Source organism: Ranitomeya variabilis, chromosome 6 (assembly GCF_051348905.1).
Source record: "Ranitomeya variabilis isolate aRanVar5 chromosome 6, aRanVar5.hap1, whole genome shotgun sequence".
In the NCBI taxonomy this organism is placed as follows: domain Eukaryota; kingdom Metazoa; phylum Chordata; class Amphibia; order Anura; family Dendrobatidae; genus Ranitomeya; species Ranitomeya variabilis.
The window spans coordinates 235,883,736-235,904,965 of record NC_135237.1 but is presented as its reverse complement, the minus strand read 5'-3'; the positions used below and the strand labels follow the sequence as shown (position 1 = coordinate 235,904,965).

General features: G+C 45.6%; 2 protein-coding genes across 14 annotated transcripts in view; one reads left to right on the top strand and one right to left on the bottom strand.

The window, feature by feature from the left end:
- The window catches only part of CTNND2 (catenin delta 2), a 3,400,942-nt gene that overhangs the window by 2,162,377 nt on the left and 1,217,335 nt on the right, over positions 1-21,230 (top strand). The window lies entirely within an intron of this gene.
- On the bottom strand, positions 8,849-11,807 carry LOC143782251 (uncharacterized). The gene is made up of 3 exons (XM_077269496.1): positions 11,011-11,807; positions 10,246-10,385; positions 8,849-9,627 (listed from the first exon to the last, which is right to left on the bottom strand). The coding sequence occupies exons 1-3, from the start codon at positions 11,691-11,693 to the stop codon at positions 9,176-9,178; spliced, it is 1,275 nt and encodes a 424-aa protein (XP_077125611.1). The 5' UTR covers positions 11,694-11,807; the 3' UTR covers positions 8,849-9,175.

The window sequence follows — 21,230 nt, the reverse complement described above, 5'->3', positions numbered from 1 at the left end:
CTGGGGGCAGTGCTGGACATACTGGGGCAGATTGCTGGACACACTGGGGCAATGCTGGACACTGGGGCAGATTGCTGGACACTGGGGCACATTGCTGGACACACTGGGGCAATGCTGGACACTGTGGCAGATTGCTGGACACACTGGGGGCAGTGCTGGACACTGGGGCAGATTGCTATACACACTGGGGGCAGTGCTGGACATACTGGGGCAGATTGCTAGACACACTGGGGCAATGCTGGACACTGGGGCAGATTTCTGGACACTGGGGAAGATTGCTGGACACTGGGGCAGATTGCTGGACACACTGGGGCAATGCTGGACACACTGGGGCAATGCTGGACACTGGGGGCAGTGCTGGACACTGGGGCAGATTGCTGGACACAGTGGGGGCAATTATGGACACTGGGGCAGATTGCTGGACATACTGGGGCAGATTGCTGGACACACTGGGGGCAGTGCTGGACATACTGGGGCAGATTGCTGGACACACTGGGGCAGATTGCTGGACACACTGGGGGCAATGCTGGACACTGGGGCAGTGCTGGACATACTGGGGCAATGCTGGACACTGGGGCAGATTGCTGGACACACTGGGGCAGATTGCTGGACATACTGAGGCAGATTGCTGGACACACTGAGGCAGATTGCTGGACACACTGGGGGCAGTGCTGGACATACTGGGGCAGATTGCTGGACACACTGGGGCAATGCTGGACACTGGGGCAGATTGCTGGACACACTGGGGGCAGTGCTGGACACTGGGGCAGATTGCTGGACACACTGGGGGCAGTGCTGGACACTGGGGAAGATTGCTGGACACACTGGGGGCAGTGCTGGACATACTGGGTCAGATTGCTGGACATACTGGGGCAGATTGCTGGACACACTGGGGGCAGTGCTGGACATACTGGGGCAGATTGCTGGACAACCTGGGGGTAATATGCTTGACATACTGGGGAAGATTGCTGGACACACTGTCTGGGGGCAATGCTGGACATACTGGGGCAGATTGCTGGACACACTGGGGGTAATATGCTGGACACACTGGGGCAGATTGCTGGACACACTGGGGGAAATGCGGGACACACTGGGGCAATATGCTTGACATACTGGGGAAGATTGCTGGACACACTGGGGGTAATATGCTGGACACACTGGGGCAGATTGCTGGACACACTGGGGGCAGGACTGGAGGCATGGGCAGAATGTAGATACGGGGCATGATTGGAGACACGGGGCAGAATGGAAGACATGGGGCAGGATTGGATCATGGGGCAGGATGGATACGGTGGAGACAGAATGGGGCAGGATGGGGAGATCATATGGTGCAGAATGGATACTCATGAGGGCAAGATGCGAGAACATATGGCTGGAGCCAGGAATTAGATAAACGGGGCCAGGGTGGGGAATATTATTACCATTGGGGCTAATTAAGGGATATTATTACTGCAGTGATGTATTTTATTTTATTTTTTGAGTATACTGTTTTAAATGGGGGGGCGGTCCTGTTAGTGTGCAGAGTGACACTATATCGCCTTTTTTTCTTCATGTGGTGTAATGTAGAAGTTGTGAAAAATTAAGTAATGTGTTCTGCAAGCGGAGCTCAAGATAACTGTGTTATTTCCTGCAGAAATGAGTCCTGGCTGGAAGAAATGATGGCGGTCTGTGCTGGATGAAAGATGAAGGACTTCACCTAGAGTTTTCACAGTCAAAGAATAAATGCTTGGGAAAATTGAACTATTCTCACAGAAAACAACCCAAGAGCTAGTATACAAATATTAAAAATTAACCTTTATTACAAATGTTAAAAATGTGCACTTGACAAAACCATCACCAGTAAATACAAGCGTACTACAGGAAAGGCCGGAACAGTGCCAAGCCCTATACTCTCTAAGTGCCCCCTACCTGCCTGCGGAGGTTGGCACCCTATTACCCTACGCCGTGGCGCCCCCGCTCCTCGTCGGCTCTCCCTACTACCCCTGTCAGACCCTAACGGGATAGGGGACGAAATGCTCACATATACAATGTATGAAAGTGGATAACTTGAAGGGACAAAAATACATCAGTAAAAATATCTAGCTGGGACTATAAATTCTCAACTAGCTTGGTAAAACTGTGTCCCTTTACTCCGTAGTTCATCTTGTCCTAATATAACAATTCATGGCAGATAGGAATGCCTAATTAGAGATAAGGTTCACCACATATATGATATTGGTCCGTTTTGCTCCTATATATATATAATAGGGTCTCAAGATGCCAGTAACCTAATGGGAAGGTGTATCTGCTGTGATATCAGGCATATCCCATACCACACTTCAACCTTTAAATACCACACTGCAATATTTCAATTTATGATAGGGGCTTAAAACAGTCATACATTAAGTCCTTAATCAATGGCATATTTATATATTTTCGTTATTATGACCCTAATGCAGACCAAAACAAACCTACACCACCTTATACCTTATGTTTATCATACAGAGAATCATATCCCTTTTAGACTCAACGCGTTTCTCCCCTTCTAATTCAAAGGGGTTCATCAGGAGTACAACCAGATATCAAAAAGGGTTACTTAGCTTATGTATAGCATGTTAGCAGTTCAAATAGCTGCACCACCGGGCCGGTCCCCTATCCATGTAGCGCTACATGGATAGGGGACCGGCCCGGTGGTGCAGCTATTTGAACTGCTAACATGCTATACATAAGCTAAGTAACCCTTTTTGATATCTGGTTGTACTCCTGATGAACCCCTTTGAATTAGAAGGGGAGAAACGCGTTGAGTCTAAAAGGGATATGATTCTCTGTATGATAAACATAAGGTATAAGGTGGTGTAGGTTTGTTTTGGTCTGCATTAGGGTCATAATAACGAAAATATATAAATATGCCATTGATTAAGGACTTAATGTATGACTGTTTTAAGCCCCTATCATAAATTGAAATATTGCAGTGTGGTATTTAAAGGTTGAAGTGTGGTATGGGATATGCCTGATATCACAGCAGATACACCTTCCCATTAGGTTACTGGCATCTTGAGACCCTATTATATATATATAGGAGCAAAACGGACCAATATCATATATGTGGTGAACCTTATCTCTAATTAGGCATTCCTATCTGCCATGAATTGTTATATTAGGACAAGATGAACTACGGAGTAAAGGGACACAGTTTTACCAAGCTAGTTGAGAATTTATAGTCCCAGCTAGATATTTTTACTGATGTATTTTTGTCCCTTCAAGTTATCCACTTTCATACATTGTATATGTGAGCATTTCGTCCCCTATCCCGTTAGGGTCTGACAGGGGTAGTAGGGAGAGCCGACGAGGAGCGGGGGCGCCACGGCGTAGGGTAATAGGGTGCCAACCTCCGCAGGCAGGTAGGGGGCACTTAGAGAGTATAGGGCTTGGCACTGTTCCGGCCTTTCCTGTAGTACGCTTGTATTTACTGGTGATGGTTTTGTCAAGTGCACATTTTTAACATTTGTAATAAAGGTTAATTTTTAATATTTGTATACTAGCTCTTGGGTTGTTTTCTGTGAGAAGACTTCACCTAGAGACGTCACTGGTGAGTCAGTGTTACCTATACACTGACACTATACACTGTATACTATATACAGAGCTCCTGTGTATAATGTCACCAGTGATCACTGTATTACCTATACATTATATACAGAGCTCCTGTGTATAATGTCACCAGTGATCTCTGTATTACCTCTACACAGACACTGCATACTAAGTACAGATCTCCTGTGTATAATGTCACTTAGGCTGCCGTCACACATTCAGTATTTGTTCTGTAATTTACATCAGTATTTGTAAGCCAAAACCAGGAGTGGGTGATAAATACAGAAGTGGTGCATATGTTTCTATTATACTTTGCCTCTGATTGTTCCACTCCTGGTTTTGGCTTACAAATACTGATGTAAAATACTGACCAAATACTGCTAGTGTGACGGCAGCCTTATGGTGATAGTATTGTGTTTTGTTTTTTTTTATTTCTGATCAGTATTGTAGTATTCAGTCACTATGTGGTGGTAATATGTGGTCTGGAAATGGTGTTGTGGTATTTGTCCCTTGTACGTGCTATTTGGTCACCAAGTGGTGGTAATATGTGGTCTTGACATGGTGCGGTGGTATTTGTCCCTTGTATGTAGTATTATTCGGTCACTATGTGGTCTGGTCATGGTGTGGTGGTATTTCTTCCTGTATGTGTTATTATTGGTCTTGGTATAGTGGATTGTGTTGTGTATGGCGGTCATTTGTTCTCTCTGATATTAATTAGGAGAAGATTCTTTATTTCCATTAGAGTTTTAATGCTTTGTACACAGCGGCGGAGATGCACTTACAGGGGGTTTCTTGTGGAAAAAAGTAATCACCTCTCCACAGGATAAGTGATAACGTATTAATTGGTGGGGGTCTGACTGCTTGGACCCATTCAGCAAAATGTGGAACTTTTTATCCCCATTAGACTGGAGTGGCATGTCCGACTAGATCACTGATCCATTCATTCCCTCAGTGGCTGCACTTTTTTTCTGGAAGCCCCAAAGAATATGAATGGAGCTGCGGTCAGAAATCCCACCTGCCGCTGCATTTTAAAATAGTGATAAAAGTGTCCTGTCAGGGATAAAACTTCCCCATTCTTCCGATCGGTGCAGTTTCTAATGGTCGGATCTAAGGGATCACCTATCCTGTGGAGCCCATGGATCAGTGATAACTTGTTTTAACCAAGAACCCCATTAATGTAAACTACCGTAATTATACATCCCAGTTATTGGGGCACATGGTAGATGTGCAGCAGCCGCCGGTGTTTTACAGCCGATGCTCCACTATAATGACAGATATTTGCAAATAGCTGTAGGGTGGGCCCCTAGCAGTGGCGTAACTACAAAGTTATGGGCCCCGGTGCGAACTTCCAAATGGGCCCCCCCCCGCAGCCCTGCCATACAACTCAAGGTAACCCCCATAGAATACAACGCAGCCCCCCTCATAGTGCTCCATACCGTTGATTATTGCCCCATAGATGCTCCATATAAAGCTGCCCCATATATAATGCTCTGCACCGTTCATTATGGCCCCATAGATGCTCCATAGAAAGCTGCCCCATATATAATGCTCTGCACCGTTCATTATGGCCCCATAGATACTCCATAGAAAGCTGTGCCATATATAATGCTCTGCACCGTTCATTATGGCCCCATAGATACTCCATAGAAAGCTGTGCCATATATAATGCTCTGCACCGTTCATTATGGCCCCATAGATGCTCCATAGAAAGCTGTGCCATATATAATGCTCTGCACCGTTCATTATGGCCCCATAAGATGCTCCGCACAGCCACTTGCCCCTTATAGTGCTGCACAAGCGTTATGGCCCCATAAGATGCTCCGCACAGCCACTGCCCCTTATAGTGCTGGCGCTGCACAAGTGTTATGGCCCCATAAGATGCTCCACACAGCCACTGCCGACTGCCCCTTATAGTGCTGCACAAGAGTTATGGCCCCATAAGATGCTCCATCCAGTCACTGCCCCTTATAGTGCTGCACAAGTGTTATGGCCCCATAAGATGCTCCGCACAGCCACTGCCCCTTATAGTGCTGCACAAGTGTTATGGCCCCATAAGATGCTCCGCACAGCCACTGCCCCTTATAGTGCTGCACAAGTGTTATGGCCCCATAAGATGCTCCGCACAGCCACTGCCCCTTATAGTGCTGCACAAGTGTTATGGCCCCATAAGATGCTCCGCACAGCCACTGCCCCTTATAGTGCTGCACAAGTGTTATGGCCCCATAAGATGCTCCGCACAGCCACTGCCCCTTATAGTGCTGCACAATTGTTATGCCCCATAAGATGCTCTGCACAGCCACTGCCCCTTATAGTGCTGGCGCTGCACAAGTGTTATGGCCCCACAAGTTGCTCCGTATAGCCACTTGCCCCTTATGCTTTTGCTGCCATAAAAAAAAAAAAAAATCACATACTCACCTCACCTCTCTCTCTTCGCTCAGGACCGGGGCACTATCAATATTTACCTGGCTGCTCCTCGTGCGGCTCCATCTTCGGCACTGACGTTCAGCAGAGGGCGCGCACTGACTACGTCACCGCGCCCTCTGACCTTGAACGTCACTGCCAGAGGACGCTGATGACAGAGCCGCACCGGAACGAGGAGAGGTAAATATCGCCCAGCGCTGCGCAGCGCTGTATACTCACCAGTCACCACCAGTCACCTGCAGGCTGCTCCTGGCGCTGCGTCCCTGCTTCTTCCACCGCTGCATCTTCTTCCTGTATTGAGCGGTCACATGACCCGTTCATTACAGAAATGAATATGAGGCTCCGCCTCTATGGGAGGTGGAGCCGCCTATTCATTTCTGTAATGAGCGGGACCATGTGACCGCTCAGTGCAGGAAGAATCTGCAGCGCTGGAAGAATCAGGGACTTCCAGGGACCGCGCCGGGAGTAGGTAAGTATAATTAGAGAGCGGTGACGGCTCCCTGCTGCGGGTCACTCACAAATGGGTGCAATCATGGGTCATTTCATTCCCCGGCTTACTGTCCATGGGGCCCCCTAAGTAGTCTGGGCCCCGTCGCAACTGCGACCGCTGCGACCGCGGTAGTTACGCCCCTGGCCCCTAGAGTCCATTCCTCTGGTGGGCCCCAGACACCCCAGTCCGACGCTGGTGGTGACTCTGGGCTCTATATGCTGCTGTGCCTTCGGGTGTAGTGGTGGAGAGGCGACTTGAAATCTCCTGCCCGCTCTTTTCTGCTGTGGGGCATACAGTTACAAAACTCTGTGAACAGCCAGCTTCTTTAGCACTGACCTTTTGTGGCTTTCCCTCCTTGTGGAGTGTGTCAATGACTGCTTTCTGGACATGTGTCAAATCACCAGTGTTCCCCATGATTGTAGAGCCTACTGAAACAGACTAAGGGATCTTTTTAAATGTTTAAGAAGCCTTTTTGGGTGATTTTTGTTAATTATTGTAATTTACTGAGATAATGAGCTCGATTCTATAAAGTTCGAAAATGGGAAACTCGCCTGTTTTTAGCGTTAAAATGTAATTCTCGCTCTGAAAACAATGTAGGTGCGATCCTATACAGTCATTCTCGATTTTGCCGAGTTTTTGCGAAAAAAACTCGCAAGTGCGAGTGCAAACTCGCAAAAAAACTCGCATGCGAGAAAAACTCACAATGGCTATGCGAATTCGAGAAATTCTAGTGCGATCCTATAACCAAACTCCCCTCTCTCTGGCGAGCAAATCTCGACAGTTATGTGGGAGAAAATTACAGTTGGTTGTTTGTGGAGAGAACTAGTTACCTCAGGAGCATCATGGAGCCTTTTCTAGCTGTTTGTGTGGATTTTGAGCGCATTCTGGCTGAAAATGCCAGAACACGGCCGGTACCCCGACCCAGAATATATCGGGATAGGTTGGACATCGCTAATTTATCGGAGAGGAGCATATATGAGCTGACCCGACTCAACCGCAGTGCCCTCACCTACCTATATGGCCTTCTCCAACAGGACCTGGAGCCAATCACCGCTCGTAATCATGCCTTACCTGGGATGCTTAAGATGGTGGCAAGCATTCAGTTTTTGGCCAATGGGTCGTTCCAGCGGCTGGGAGCATTGTGCATGGGCATGTCACAGCCGGCAATGTGTCGGGCATTGGACGACTTTCTGAAGGGGATGCGACGCATTCTGCCCACAGTTGTGTACTTCCCCACATCTGAGCAAGAGGTTAGCCACATGAAAACTAAGTGGTATAAAATCGCACAAATGCCCAATGTCCTCGGGGCAATAGACTGTACGCACGTCAATTTTATTCCACCAGTGGAGGAGGAACACATCTACCGTAACAGGAAGATGGGCCATTCGATGAACATTCAAATGGTCGCTGGGCCTGATCTGCAGATCATGAGCCTAGTGGCAGGGTTCCCAGGATCCTGTCACGACAGCCACATTCTGCGGAACTCTGGCCTATATACCAAGTTTGAGGATGGCAATCTCCCTGAAGGATGGCTGCTTGGTAAGTTATTCATGTGGTGTTCTCCGATTGTGCTAAACAATGTTGCTAACAACCTGATATGTTTCTAGGTGATTCTGGTTATCCCTGCTTACCGTGGCTGATGACGCCAATGCTGCGTGAGGACACGGCAGCGCAAACCACATATAACAGGGCCCACAAGAAGACCAGAGCAGTGGTGGAACGGGCTTTTGGACTACTAAAAATACGGTTCCGGTGCCTTGATAAGTCCGGTGGCTATTTACAATACAGACCTCCCAAGGTAGTTGACATTGTAGGAGCCTGTGTGGTGCTGCACAATCTGGCAATTAAGCACAGGGTTCAGGACTACATTGCTGAGGAAGAGGGCATGGTGGAGAACATCCATGCCTTGCAGTATGATGGACCAGCCAATGACCAGGGAAATTCTGTAAGAGCACAACTGATCAATCGGTTCTTTGCTTATTAAGTATCTTTTTTTTGTATAAAAACGGCCCCAAAAATTAATTCTTATGCCTTGTTTATCCCTGAGCAAAGTATCCGATCACATTGGCCAATGGTGATCCACTTCTAAACATGTACATGTGTCAGTTAAAGATAAATAACAGTGTTAATGCTCTGCACATCAGAATTACAGCCCACCTTCCAAACGTTTATGTGCTGCAGCAGTGTTTTTTTTTTTTGTTTTTTCAAAAATAAGCAACTGCAGTTGAAAAAAAAAAGTGTAATGTCTGTTTAACAACTTCCTAGTGTTTAATCTTGGTCAGCAATTTAGGAACAATGTGGATGTCAGATGTGTGGACAGAGTTACTGCCCACACTATTTGCACGTTACCATTTGTAATTTGAAGTATGACCAGGGGTGCACCGGGCCATGCTGCTGCCTGAGTTGGGGATTAGAAAGACCAGACCATTACAGGATTTAATATGGACCTCACAGAGATACTTTAATGTTTTAAGGCATAACTACCCCAAGTTGAGGTTCACAACATTGTGAAATGGCATTTTGTGCGCAAACAATTACTTGAAAAAAATGCATGTTTTAAACACAAAACAGAGACATGCATGAATCATAACACAAACAATTAAACAAGACGTCCAAGACACCAAAAGCACAGTATGCAGCAGCAGTTAACATAATTATCTTTAGAAAAAAGTAGGGGTAACCAGTTCCAAGCTGCACTTACTGCTGGCCAGAACGGCTTGCTTGATCGGCCAAAAAAAGGCCAATCAAACTGTTCAAGGTTCCAAAATGCTCGTTCAATTGGGTTAGCTGCAGGTTCGTAGCGATCTGTTGTTGCCGGATACCGTTAAGCTGCCGCTGCAACATTTTGCGGTGCTGCTGTTGCATCCTGTAGAAACGACAGCTCGACTGCATTTGCAAACTAGGTGGGGGGCCAGCACTACGGTCAGCTCGGTTTCTGCCAACCGCACCCCTACGTGTGTTACTTACAGGGGTGGATGTGGTGGGTGCAGCAATAGGTTCTTCATTCAGACGCTGCACCTCACATTGGTCCCCATCTATGAACTCCACGGGCAGAATAATTTCCCGTTCGTCCTGCTGGGACGACAGTTCTGGTGGAATGTCCAACTCTGAAGGCGTGTTACTGTCCTGTACATGTTCCTGCACCGGACCTATGCAAAAAAAACGACAACGGTTAAAAAGAATGCTGTCATCCAGCACCAGCAGCATACAGGGCAGTAGAGGCAGCGTCTGTGGCAGTGCCCCAACTTTCTCGCCCTGCCGCCATGGCTGCAAGCACAGAGACCACTTTCCCGCCGCCAGAGTATGCGCTGGGCGGCGCCTCTGCCAGTGGGTTCCTCTAACGTAATACAATGACATCTGAGTAGAGGGACAGCCTAGGAGGTATTCCCCCACCCAGGCCCTCCCTCTAGTCTGTCGTGCGCATGGTACGCCACGGGAAAACACTTGTGATGTTGCCAAGCGGCGTAGACTCGCTCACCAGGTAAGTGGTGCATTGTCTGCTGTGCTTGCATCTGCTGCGGACTTGAGAATATTTGCAAGTGCCTCTACTGCAGGGGCAGGTTATGGGTGTCAAGGTTGCGCCCATGTGGAACGAACAGTCCACTGTGTGAAAGGAGAGCTAAAGTGGCCAAGCGCCATGGTAAAAAAGCCATACTCTGGCCGAGTAGCAGCCTGTCTTACATCATCAGAAATGTATCATGTTCCTGCATATGGATAACTGCAATGGCATAATTGATTAAAAGGATGATCAGTGGGGCACAGCATACCTGCAACTGCAACATCAGGACCATCGGTGTCTATGGTGTGCGGAAGACCAATCAAGGTCGCCGGATTTATTAGGCCCTCAATGAGCTTCTCTGCGTCGGTCAAAAGCAACCGCCGAGGGCAACCTCCACCAGTGCCGGTGCTGTAATGCAAAGGTAAGAATATAGAACAGCATGTACGCTCGCATTTAGAACGTGGAGCAGCCAGCACCAGTTATGACAGTTGGTGACAGATATATCTGCACGTGTGTGTGTGTGCCATGGTCGCAGGCAGGGCTGCCATTAGGAATTATGGGGCCCATGACAGCCTCTAAGCCTGGGCTTCCCCCCCCGGAAAAAAAATTGGACACCTTCCTTTTCCTTGCCACTGGCATCTGCAAGGCACGGTGCACCCCTGCAGCCAGCATTTTTAGTGCAACAACTGTGGTAGCGTAAAAATTTAGAAAAATGAATAACCAAACAGCAGGAAGGAATAACCATGATCATTGCAGCGGAAGATCCACCCAAAAATCCAAAATAAAAAACCCACCCCTGCCGCAGGGTATCCCCTTTTGGGATGCCCCACGGCCCTAAGCCCCCGGGGCCTATGCTCCAAGTGCAGCATCCCCTGGTGACGTCACCTCACAGGAGTCTATGGACGTTCTGCGTCCATATACTCCTGCACAATGACCCCTTAAGGGGATGCCCCGCAGCTGGGGGAGGGGAACCGAGTATTTGGTTTGTTGGCCGGAACATCCGCATTAAGCAACTGAAGTGAACTTTGCTCACCTGTACTTCCGTAGATCTGAGACCTTTTTACGGACCTGTGTTTTTAGATCTTGGTATCTCTTTTTACATTTCGCAACACTCCTTCTTTGCCTCCCAACGGAATTTACGGCATCGACAACATCACCCCAGAGGTTTGCTTTCACGGACATTTCAGTCCGGTTTGACAGCCTTCCCATTAATTTATCGAAATGCTCCGTAATTTTTTGTGCCAAAACAAGATTCTCGATCTGAGAAAAACGGGTGTATTTTTGAATAGAACCACTTCGCTCTTCAGCTGAACGAACCTCCATGCTTTCCTCTGGGGAATTGGAACCTAGCTCCTCAGACTGATGGCTTGCAGGTGATGAGTGGCTCAAAGGAGTGGAAGCGCAGGATTCTGGCCTCATGACAGGTCTGTCAGTATGCAGTGTTTGATCTCCAGCAGCCTGCACTTCACCACTGGCCTGACTAGAGGAATGCTGTACCCTGCTGGTGCTTGCCCTGCTTGTGGAGGGCCTAGGACTGTGGCTCCGTGAGCTTGAGTTGCTAGGCAAACTGACATGTGACTCCTGTCTCCTGCTACTTCCACTGTGTCTTATATGCCTGGAGATACTACGGCGGCGTGAACTGCCGTGCCCATGCTGAGTCTGTCTCCCTGCAGCATGTGAGCGCTCTCTGTGTGTATTATGTCTGTGGGAAGACATGCCAAAAGGTGACTGATTGCTGCAGCTAATACACAGGCAACAGCTGCGGGCAGGAGCACTATAAACCTAACCTCACTCCCCTATCTCTCTCCTATCACTCCTACCTATCTCTATCTCTATCTCCTACCTATCTCTCTCTCTCTCCTATCAAACCAGATGTGTGATGCGCATGCACAAGTGTAAAGCTGTTCCCGCAGGGGCGCACTTCCTGTCCACACACGAGACTCCAGCAGCTTCCTGCACAGAAAAATACGCAAGTTTGTGACGTAAATCCGCATCGGAACTCGCAAACTCGCATGAAAAGCACCGATTTCCGCAAGCGAGTTTCAAAATCTCGCAACGACTTCCGCAACCATTCGAACAAGGGAATTAAACTCGCAAGCTTCTAAGAATCACGCGAGCAAGCGAGAACAGCTCGCATGCGAGATGAAACTCGCATGCGGAAAAAAAAGAAACGAACTTTATAGAATCGAGCCCAATGACTTTTGGGTTTTCATTGGCTGTAAGCCATAATCATCAACATTAACAGAAATAAACACTTGATATTGATCACACTGTTTGTGATGACTCTATATAATATATGAGTTTCACTATATTTAAGAACTGAAATAAATTAACTTTTTGATGATATTCTAATTTTGTGCGAAGCTCCTGTATATGGGATCCTGCTTTGTACTCTGTAATGGCTGTGTTTGACCCTTCAGAAACATGGTCAGATCATACCACATCTCCTGGGCATGGGGGGAAGCAAAAGAGTGCACAGACATTACCGCATGGGATGACAGCTGAATCTTTCTGTTAGGTAAAACATTTCAGTGCCTGTTTTTAAACAATGTTTTACTTCGAAGAAAAATTCAGCTGTAATCCCCTGCTGTAATGCCTGTATACCTTTTTTCTCTCCACTTGCCCAAAAGCTTTGGTATGATCAGATCATGTTGCTGCACAAACAGACACAGCCACAGTATATAGCAGGGGCACATTTAGGCTATGTGCACACGTTGCGGATTTTGCTGCGGATCCGCAGCGGATCTGCAGCTGCGAGTCCGCAGCAGCTTTCCATGCGTTTACAGTACAATGTAAACCTATGGGAAACGCAATCCGCAGTGCCCATGCTGCGGAAAAAAACGCACCGAAACGCTGCGGTTTACATTCAACAGCATGTCAATTCTTTGTGCGGATTCCGCAGCGGTTTACACCTGCTCCATAATAGGAATCCGCAGGTGTAAAACCGCAGGTGGAATCCGCACAAATTCTGCATAAAAACTGTGGTAAATCTGCAGGTAAAACGCATTGCCTTTTACCTGCGGATTTATGAAATCCGCTGCAGAAAAATCCACAGCCCCCCAAAATACGTGTGTACATACCCTTATAAGACTACCTCAGCACACAAACATTTTATTATGAAAGCTTATGAAATTTTGAGTGACGTGAGCAGCGGACGCAGTATTTCAACGCGTCCGCTGCTCATTGTAAAGTCTCAGGGAGGAGGGGGTGGAGTTCCGGCCGGGCATGCGCAGTAAAAAATGTAGGAGAGGATAAACGGAAATGTGAAAGTAGCCTTAGAGAATAGAGCTGCTGCGCGGCAGCAATTCTGATGGGTGTCAGCTGTATGTGATAGCTGACACCCGGCAGTATCAGACCCAACTGGTTTTGAGACAGATCGGAGCCGAATAACCCCTTAAATACTGCTGACAATCGCAGTTGTTACAAGGGGGTCAGAAGACCCCCTTAGTAACCATCTAACCCCCCACAATGAGAATTGCATTTCCACGATTACCATGGTTACCGTGCTACACTGAGGTCATGTCATGACCCCAGAGTACAGTGGTCTGTGAGATCCAGCAAAGTGAATCTGACAGGCTGAGTTAATAAGGCTATGTGCACACGTTGCGGATTAGGCTTAGGAATTTTTGGTGCAGATTCTGCATCTCTTGGCAGAAAACGCAGGTGCGGATTTGTCGCGTTTTTGGTGCGGATTTTGTGCAGATTTGCTGCGGATTTACTGTGGATTTTTTTGTGGATTTACTGCGTTTTTCACCCCTGCGGATTTTTATAATGGAATTGGAACAAAAACGCTGCAGATCTGCAAAAAAGAAGTGACATGCTACTTCTTTTAATCTGCAGCGTTTCCACACTGAATTTTCACCATCAGCACAACATTTTTTTTTTACCATTGATTTACATTGTACTGTAAATCACTTGCGGATCTGCAGTGTTTCTGCGCATAAAAAACGCTGCGTATCCGCAGGAAATCCGCAACGTGTGCTCATACCCTTAGTGTCAGTGAGACACTGAATACAACAGTGTATGAGCCAGTGATCAAAGTAAAACTTATACATGTCCTACAGTGAAAAAGTGTAAAAAATAAAAGTGAAAAAGTAAAATAAAATATGTAAAAGAGTAAAAAAAACGCAAAATCACTAAAATTCGTTTCGCCACTCAAAACGCAGCCTTTCTGATAAAACAATAATAAACAAATATACATATACATAATTGGTATCACCAGGTCCATAACGACCCACTCTACGATAGTACATCCGAGGTCAGATACCGCGCTTTGATGCGGGCTGCGGTGGTGAGCCCGCATCAAGGCCGGGACATGTCAGCTGTTTTGAATCGCGATCCACTCGCCGCTATTAACTAGTTAAATGCCGCTGTCAAACGCTGACAGCGGCATTTAACTGGCGCATCCGGCCATCGGGCTGGAAATGAGCACATCGCCGACCCCCATCACATGATTGGGGGTCAGCGATGCGTCTGCATAGTAACCATAGAGGTCCTTGAGACCTCAATGGTTGCTGATGCCGGCTTGCTGTGAGCGCCACCCTGTGGTCAGCGCTCATAGCAATGCAGGATTTCAGCTCCTTGGATTTCGCCCCATTCAAAATAAAACAATAAAAAAAAATCAAACCTACACATATTTAATTTCGCCACTTTCAGAATAGCCCGATCTATCAATAAAAAAAAAAGGATTAACCTGGTCGCTAAATGGCGTAGCAAGAAAAAAAATCGAAATGCCAGAATTACGTTTTTTTTGGTCTCCGTGACATTGCATTAAAATGCAATAACGGGCGATAAAAAGAACATATCTGCACCAAAATGGTATCATTAAAAACGTCAGCTTAGAGCGCAAAAAAACAAGCCCTCAACCGACCCCCAGATCACGAAAAATGAAGACGCTAAGGGTATCAGAAAATGGCGCAATTTTTTTTTTAGCAAAGTTTGGAATTTTTTTTTACCACTTAGATAAAAGAGAACCTAGACATGTTTGGTGTCTATGAACTTGTAATGAAGAATCATAATGACAGGTTAGTTTTAGCATTTAGTGAACCTAGTAAAAAAGCCAAACAAAAAACTAGTGTGGGATTGCACTTTTTTTGCAATTTCACCCCACTTGGAATTTTTTTTCCTGTTTTCTAGTACACAACATGGTAAAACCAATGATGTCGTTCAAAAGTACAACTCATTTTGCAAAAAACAAGCCCTTACATGGCCATATTGATGGAAAAATAAAAAAGTTATGGTTCTGGGAAGGAGGGGAGCGAAAAACGAACATGGAAAAACGGAAAATCCCAAGGTCATGAAGGGGTTAAACCCGCTGGAGCACATTGTGATTACAGAAAAACATCTGTGATTATAAGGCAAAGTAAAAGTTAGTATGGATTTGGTCAAAGTAGTTGACCAAGCCAGATTTGGAAGTCAGAAAACTCTCAGTTTTGTCTTGGGTGCAACCCAGGCCTGTGTTAAGCTAACGCAGAGCCAGGGACTTCAAAGCTGCTGACGCACCCAAGATATATGCTGATGCCATTGCCCACAGCAACGGGTTTGAACCCAAACTGTTTGGGGGACCCGGCTGTGAACCGGAGGATATCGTTTACCTATTTACCCATTTTATGTTGAACTTTCTGTGTTCACTACCTGTCTGTCGCACTGTGTGAACACCGTTGCACTACATTGTCTATTTGTTTTTTCTACCTCCCAAAAATAGGAATAAGGCTCGGGTCACATTTATCCTGCACCCTTTGCTGATCGCTTATATCAAGGTTTCCGTGTAAATTCCCCAAAACTGCGATTCAGATAAAACTCCAATAGAACCATTAACTTATGAGGCAGATGGAGTCACTTTGGACTGATCTGTGTTTCAGAGATTTGCCATCATTTTAGGCATCTTTTTGCGCACAAGTGTGGGTGACCACAGATCTGTGCACACCTAAAAAGATGGAAACCGTCAGAGCAGATGCAAAATGGAGAACAAAGTGTCTCCATCTCCCTCATGGTGGTGGTTCCCTCAGGGATTCATGTAAATCACATTTTGTTCTTTTACACGGAAACCCCCACATAAGTGCTCAATCTAGAACACAAAAAGAGTGTAATACCAGCCTTATTTTGGAAGCGATCTAATAATATTATGTACCCCAAAATGTTACCAATGAAAATCATAATTTGTCCCACACAAAACCAGCCCCCACTCAGGTCTATCTTCTGTCACTGTAACTATAGGGGGTTCCAACGTTACAGGTAGAACAAAGACTCGGGAAAAGTGACATGGCTCCCGCACCCTCAAATAAAATCCAGTGAATTTTGTGCTCCCAAATCCAAATGCCCCCACAGCTCCACTGTGCCTAAATCACAGTAAGAGGCCACATGCTTGGCTTTATTGTAATGGAGAGAAGGCACTTAATTTACAAGTGCGTATCGCCAGAAGCACAAGCTGGGGTGTTCTAGACTGGCAGATTTGCAATTCTCCAGAATAAAGCATGGCATGGATGTTACTGTTGGAGAAGGGATTTTTTTCTGTCATGATCCAACCTCAGATATGGTGATAGCTCAGTTACCTAAGACAGTAGAGAAATAATCAGAGAGACACAGTGTCGGTTGTCTTTCCAAATAGCCTTTGTTTATTTTTGGATATGGTGATCTTTTATAATGCAAGATCAAAAAAGAATTGAGGTGTTACAGAATAATTAGGAAAAAATATGAGTTATACAGTGGGTTGTCAAACACATTCTGGGATAAAAGATAAATTTCATGAGAGCAAATGGGGGAACATTCCTTATGTCAGGGTGCCCTGGTTCAAAAGTTGAAGTTCTCTAGAGAAATTGGGCTGAATGCACAGAATTTTTGGTGGTTGTCCTATATTATCATTGCATTTGGAAACCACAACGTGTCATTGGCAATTTCTGGGAATTGTGTTTTATTCAGTTTAGGGAACAGAACAGAAATTAACCATTTCTTTCACATTTCCCCTCTTTTTTATCATCTGATCTACCTTTCTTTACTGTAGCTGGCCCTTCCTGCCACTCAGGCCTGCAAGATAACCCTACTTCACAAAATACACGGCTTATCCTATGTATATCGTGGGATACCAGTCCTGCTTGCGTATCCATTCAGATTATACTTCTGGATCAGACGTTCTTCTTAACCTTATCTCTATGAAGGAGTTAATATGAGAGGATAATCTATGTATTTATGATATGATATAATCTTGAGGGTACATATATTTATGATATGATATAATATAGGCATTTTTATTAATATATTAATGTTAGAATAATATATTATATTAGAATACAGTTTTATTTGTTAGTTTACTTCATAGAGTCCATATTGTTCACGAGTCTTTATAAGTTCTCTGTAGGTTCTTGTCTTTTATCAGACCATCGATCTTCCACAATACATACAATCAGCCAAATCTACTGAAGTTTGCTTGTTGCAGAATATGCATTCACGTCGGAGTGCACTTATCAGTAGTAGGGTTGAGCGAAACGGATCGGTCATTTTCATAAGTCGCCGACTTTTGGCTAAGTCGGCGTCTCATGAAACCCGATCCGATCCTGTGTGGGGTCGGCCATGCGGTACGCGACTTTCGCGCCAAAGTCGCATTTCAATGATGCTAAAAGCGCCATTTCTCAGCCAATGAAGGTGGACGCAGAGTGTGGGCAGCGTGATGACATAGATCTCAGTCCCCACCATCTTAGAGAAGGGCATTGCAGTGATTGGCTTGCTTTCTGCCGCGTCACAGGGGCTATAAAGGGGCGTTCCCGCCGACCGCCATCTTACTGCTGCTGATCTGAGTGTAGGGAGAGGTGCCGCTTCGTCAGAAGCAGGGATAGTGTCAGGCAGGGTACATAAAGCCACAAACCGCTTGTGCTGTAGCGATTTCCACTGTCCAACACCACCTTTTGTTTGCAGGGACAGTGGAAGCTACATTTTTTTTCCTCAGCGCTGTAGCTCATTGGGCTGCCCTAGAAGGCTCCCTGACCCTGATAGCTGCGTTGCTGTGTGTGTACGCCGCTGTGCAAACCAACTGCTTTTTTCAAAGCACAAATCCTGTTGCTCCTTCCTTTCTGCACAGCTATCTTGTTTGTCCACACTTTTGTGTGCAGCAGTCCTTTTTATAGCTGCCTGCCATACTTTTCTGAGATTACTGCAGGGAGATAAAGATTGGCAAGTCTGCCTCTGTGCCATTGCTGTGTGTGGCATCTGTCTCTCATTGTGTGCCACCGAAAACCAGTGTGTAATACTGGGCCATTTTTTTTTTTCTAAATTCTCCCTGTAAAAAAAAAAAATAATTAGTGGGAGATAAAGATTGGCAAGTCTGCCTCTGTGCCATTGCTGTGTGTGGCATCTGTCTCTCATTGTGTGCCACCGAAAACCAGTGTGTAATACTGGGCCATTTTTTTTTTCTAAATTCTCCCTGTAAAAAAAAAATAATTAGTGGGAGATAAAGATTGGCAAGTCTGCCTCTGTGCCATTGCTGTGTGTGGCATCTGTCTCATTGTGTGCCACTGAAAACCACTGTGTAATACTGGGCCATTCTTTTTTTGGGGGTAAATTCTCCCTGTAAAAAAAAAATAATAGTGGGAGTCTGGGAGATAAAGATTGGCAAGTCTGCCTCTGTGCCATTGCTGTGTGTGGCATCTGTCTCTAATTGCGTGCCACCGACAACCACTGTGTAATGCTGGGCCATTCTTTTTTTGGGGGGTAAATTCTCCCTGTAAAAAAAAAAAATAATAGTGGGAGTCTGGGAGATAAAGATTGGCAATTCTGCCTCTGTGCCAGTCCTGTGTGTGGCATCTGTCTCTCATTGTGTGCCACCGAAAACCACTGTGTAATACTGGGCCATTTTTTTGGGGGGGGTAAATTCTCCCTGTAAAAAAAAAAAATTAATAGTGGGAGTCTGGGAGATAAAGATTGGCAAGTCTGCCTCTGTGCCAGTCCTGTGTGTGGCATCTGTCTCTCATTGTGTGCCACCGGAAACCACTGTGAAATACTGGGCCATTTTTTTTGGGGGGTAAATTCTCCCTGTAAAAAAAAAATTAATAGTGGGAGTCTGGGAGATAAAGATTGGCAAGTCTGCCTCTGTGCCATTGCTGTGTGTGGCATCTGTCTCTCATTGTGTGCCTCCGAAAACCAGTGTGTAATACTGGGCCATTATTTTTTTTTTCTAAATTCTCCCTGTAAAAAAAAAAAAAATAGTGGGAGATAAAGATTGGCAAGTCTGCCTCTGTGCCATTGCTGTGTGTGGCATCTGTCTCTCATTGTGTGCCACTGAAAACCAGTGTGTAATACTGGGCCATTTTTTTGAGGGGGGTAAATTCTCCCTGTAAAAAAAAAATAATTAGTGGGAGATAAAGATTGGCAAGTCTGCCTCTGTGCCATTGCTGTGTGTGGCATCTGTCTCTCATTGTGTGCCACCGAAAACCACTGTGTAATACTGGGCCATTCTTTTTTTTTGGGTAAATTCTCCCTGTAAAAAAAAAATAATAGTGGGAGTCTGGGAGATAAAGATTGGCAAGTCTGCCTCTGTGCCATTGCTGTGTGTGGCATCTGTCTCTCATTGTGTGCCACCGAAAACCAGTGTGTAATACTGGGCCATTTTTTTTTTCTAAATTCTCCCTGTAAAAAAAAATATAATTAGTGGGAGATAAAGATTGGCAAGTCTGCCTCTGTGCCATTGCTGTGTGTGGCATCTGTCTCTCATTGTGTGCCACCGAAAAACCAGTGTGTAATACTGGGCCATTTATTTTTTTTTTTCTAAATTCTCCCTGTAAAAAAAAAAATAATTAGTGGGAGATAAAGATTGGCAAGTCTGCCTCTGTGCCATTGCTGTGTGTGGCATCTGTCTCATTGTGTGCCACTGAAAACCACTGTGTAATACTGGGCCATTCTTTTTTTTTGGGTAAATTCTCCCTGTAAAAAAAAATAATAGTGGGAGTCTGGGAGATAAAGATTGGCAAGTCTGCCTCTGTGCCATTGCTGTGTGTGGCATCTGTTTCTAATTGTGTGCCACCGAAAACCACTGTGTAATACTGGGCCATTCTTTTTTGGGGGGGCAAATTCTCCCTGTAAAAAAAAAATAATTAGTGGGAGATAAAGATTGGCAAGTCTGCCTCTGTGCCATTGCTGTGTGTGGCATCTGTCTCTAATTGCGTGCCACCGACAACCACTGTGTAATGCTGGGCCATTCTTTTTTTGGGGGGTAAATTCTCCCTGTAAAAAAAAAAAATAATAGTGGGAGTCTGGGAGATAAAGATTGGCAAGTCTGCCTCTGTGCCAGTCCTGTGTGTGGCATCTGTCTCTCATTGTGTGCCACCGAAAACCACTGTGTAATACTGGGCCATTTTTTTGGGGGGGGTAAATTCTCCCTGTAAAAAAAAAAAATAATAGTGGGAGTCTGGGAGATAAAGATTGGCAAGTCTGCCTCTGTGCCAGTCCTGTGTGTGGCATCTGTCTCTCATTGTGTGCCACTGAAAACCAGTGTGTAATACTGGGCCATTTTTTTGAGGGGGGTAAATTCTCCCTGTAAAAAAAAAAATAATTAGTGGGAGATAAAGATTGGCAAGTCTGCCTCTGTGCCATTGCTGTGTGTGGCATCTGTCTCTCATTGTGTGCCACCGAAAACCACTGTGTAATACTGGGCCATTCTTTTTTTTTGGGTAAATTCTCCCTGTAAAAAAAAAATAATTAGTGGGAGATAAAGATTGGCAAGTCTGCCTCTGTGCCATTGCTGTGTGTGGCATCTGTCTCTCATTGTGTGCCACCGAAAACCAGTGTGTAATACTGGGCCATTCTTTTTTTGGGGGTAAATTCTCCCTGTAAAAAAAAAATAATTAGTGGGAGATAAAGATTGGCAAGTCTGCCTCTGTGCCATTGCTGTGTGTGGCATCTGTCTCTCATTGTGTGCCACCAAAAACCAGTGTGTAATACTGGGCCATTTTTTTGAGGGGGGGTAAATTCTCCCTGTAAAAAAAAAAAAAAAATTAGTGGGAGATAAAGATTGGCAAGTCTGCCTCTGTGCCATTGCTGTGTGTGGCATCTATCTCTCATTGTGTGCCACCGAAAACCACTGTGTAATACTGGGCCATTTTTTTTTTTTGTAAATTCTCCCTGAAAACAAAAAATAGTGGAAGATTAAGATTGGCATTTCTGTTTGAGTGCCAGTCGTGTGTGTGCCATCTGTCTCAAATTATTGTGGCACAGAAAACCTAGTGTGTAACATTGGGCCTGGTTTTCCTTTCAGTGTCAGCCACCTAT

Coding starts and splice junctions, on each gene's coding strand:
- LOC143782251 (XM_077269496.1), bottom strand. CDS start 11,693: ATGTCTTCCCACAGACATAATACACACAGAGAGCGCTCACATGCTGCA. Junction 10,386..11,010: donor TCAGATCTACGGAAGTACAG/GTGAGCAAAGTT, acceptor TTTGCATTACAG/CACCGGCACTGGTGGAGGTT. Junction 9,628..10,245: donor TCCTGATGTTGCAGTTGCAG/GTATGCTGTGCC, acceptor TTTTTTGCATAG/GTCCGGTGCAGGAACATGTA.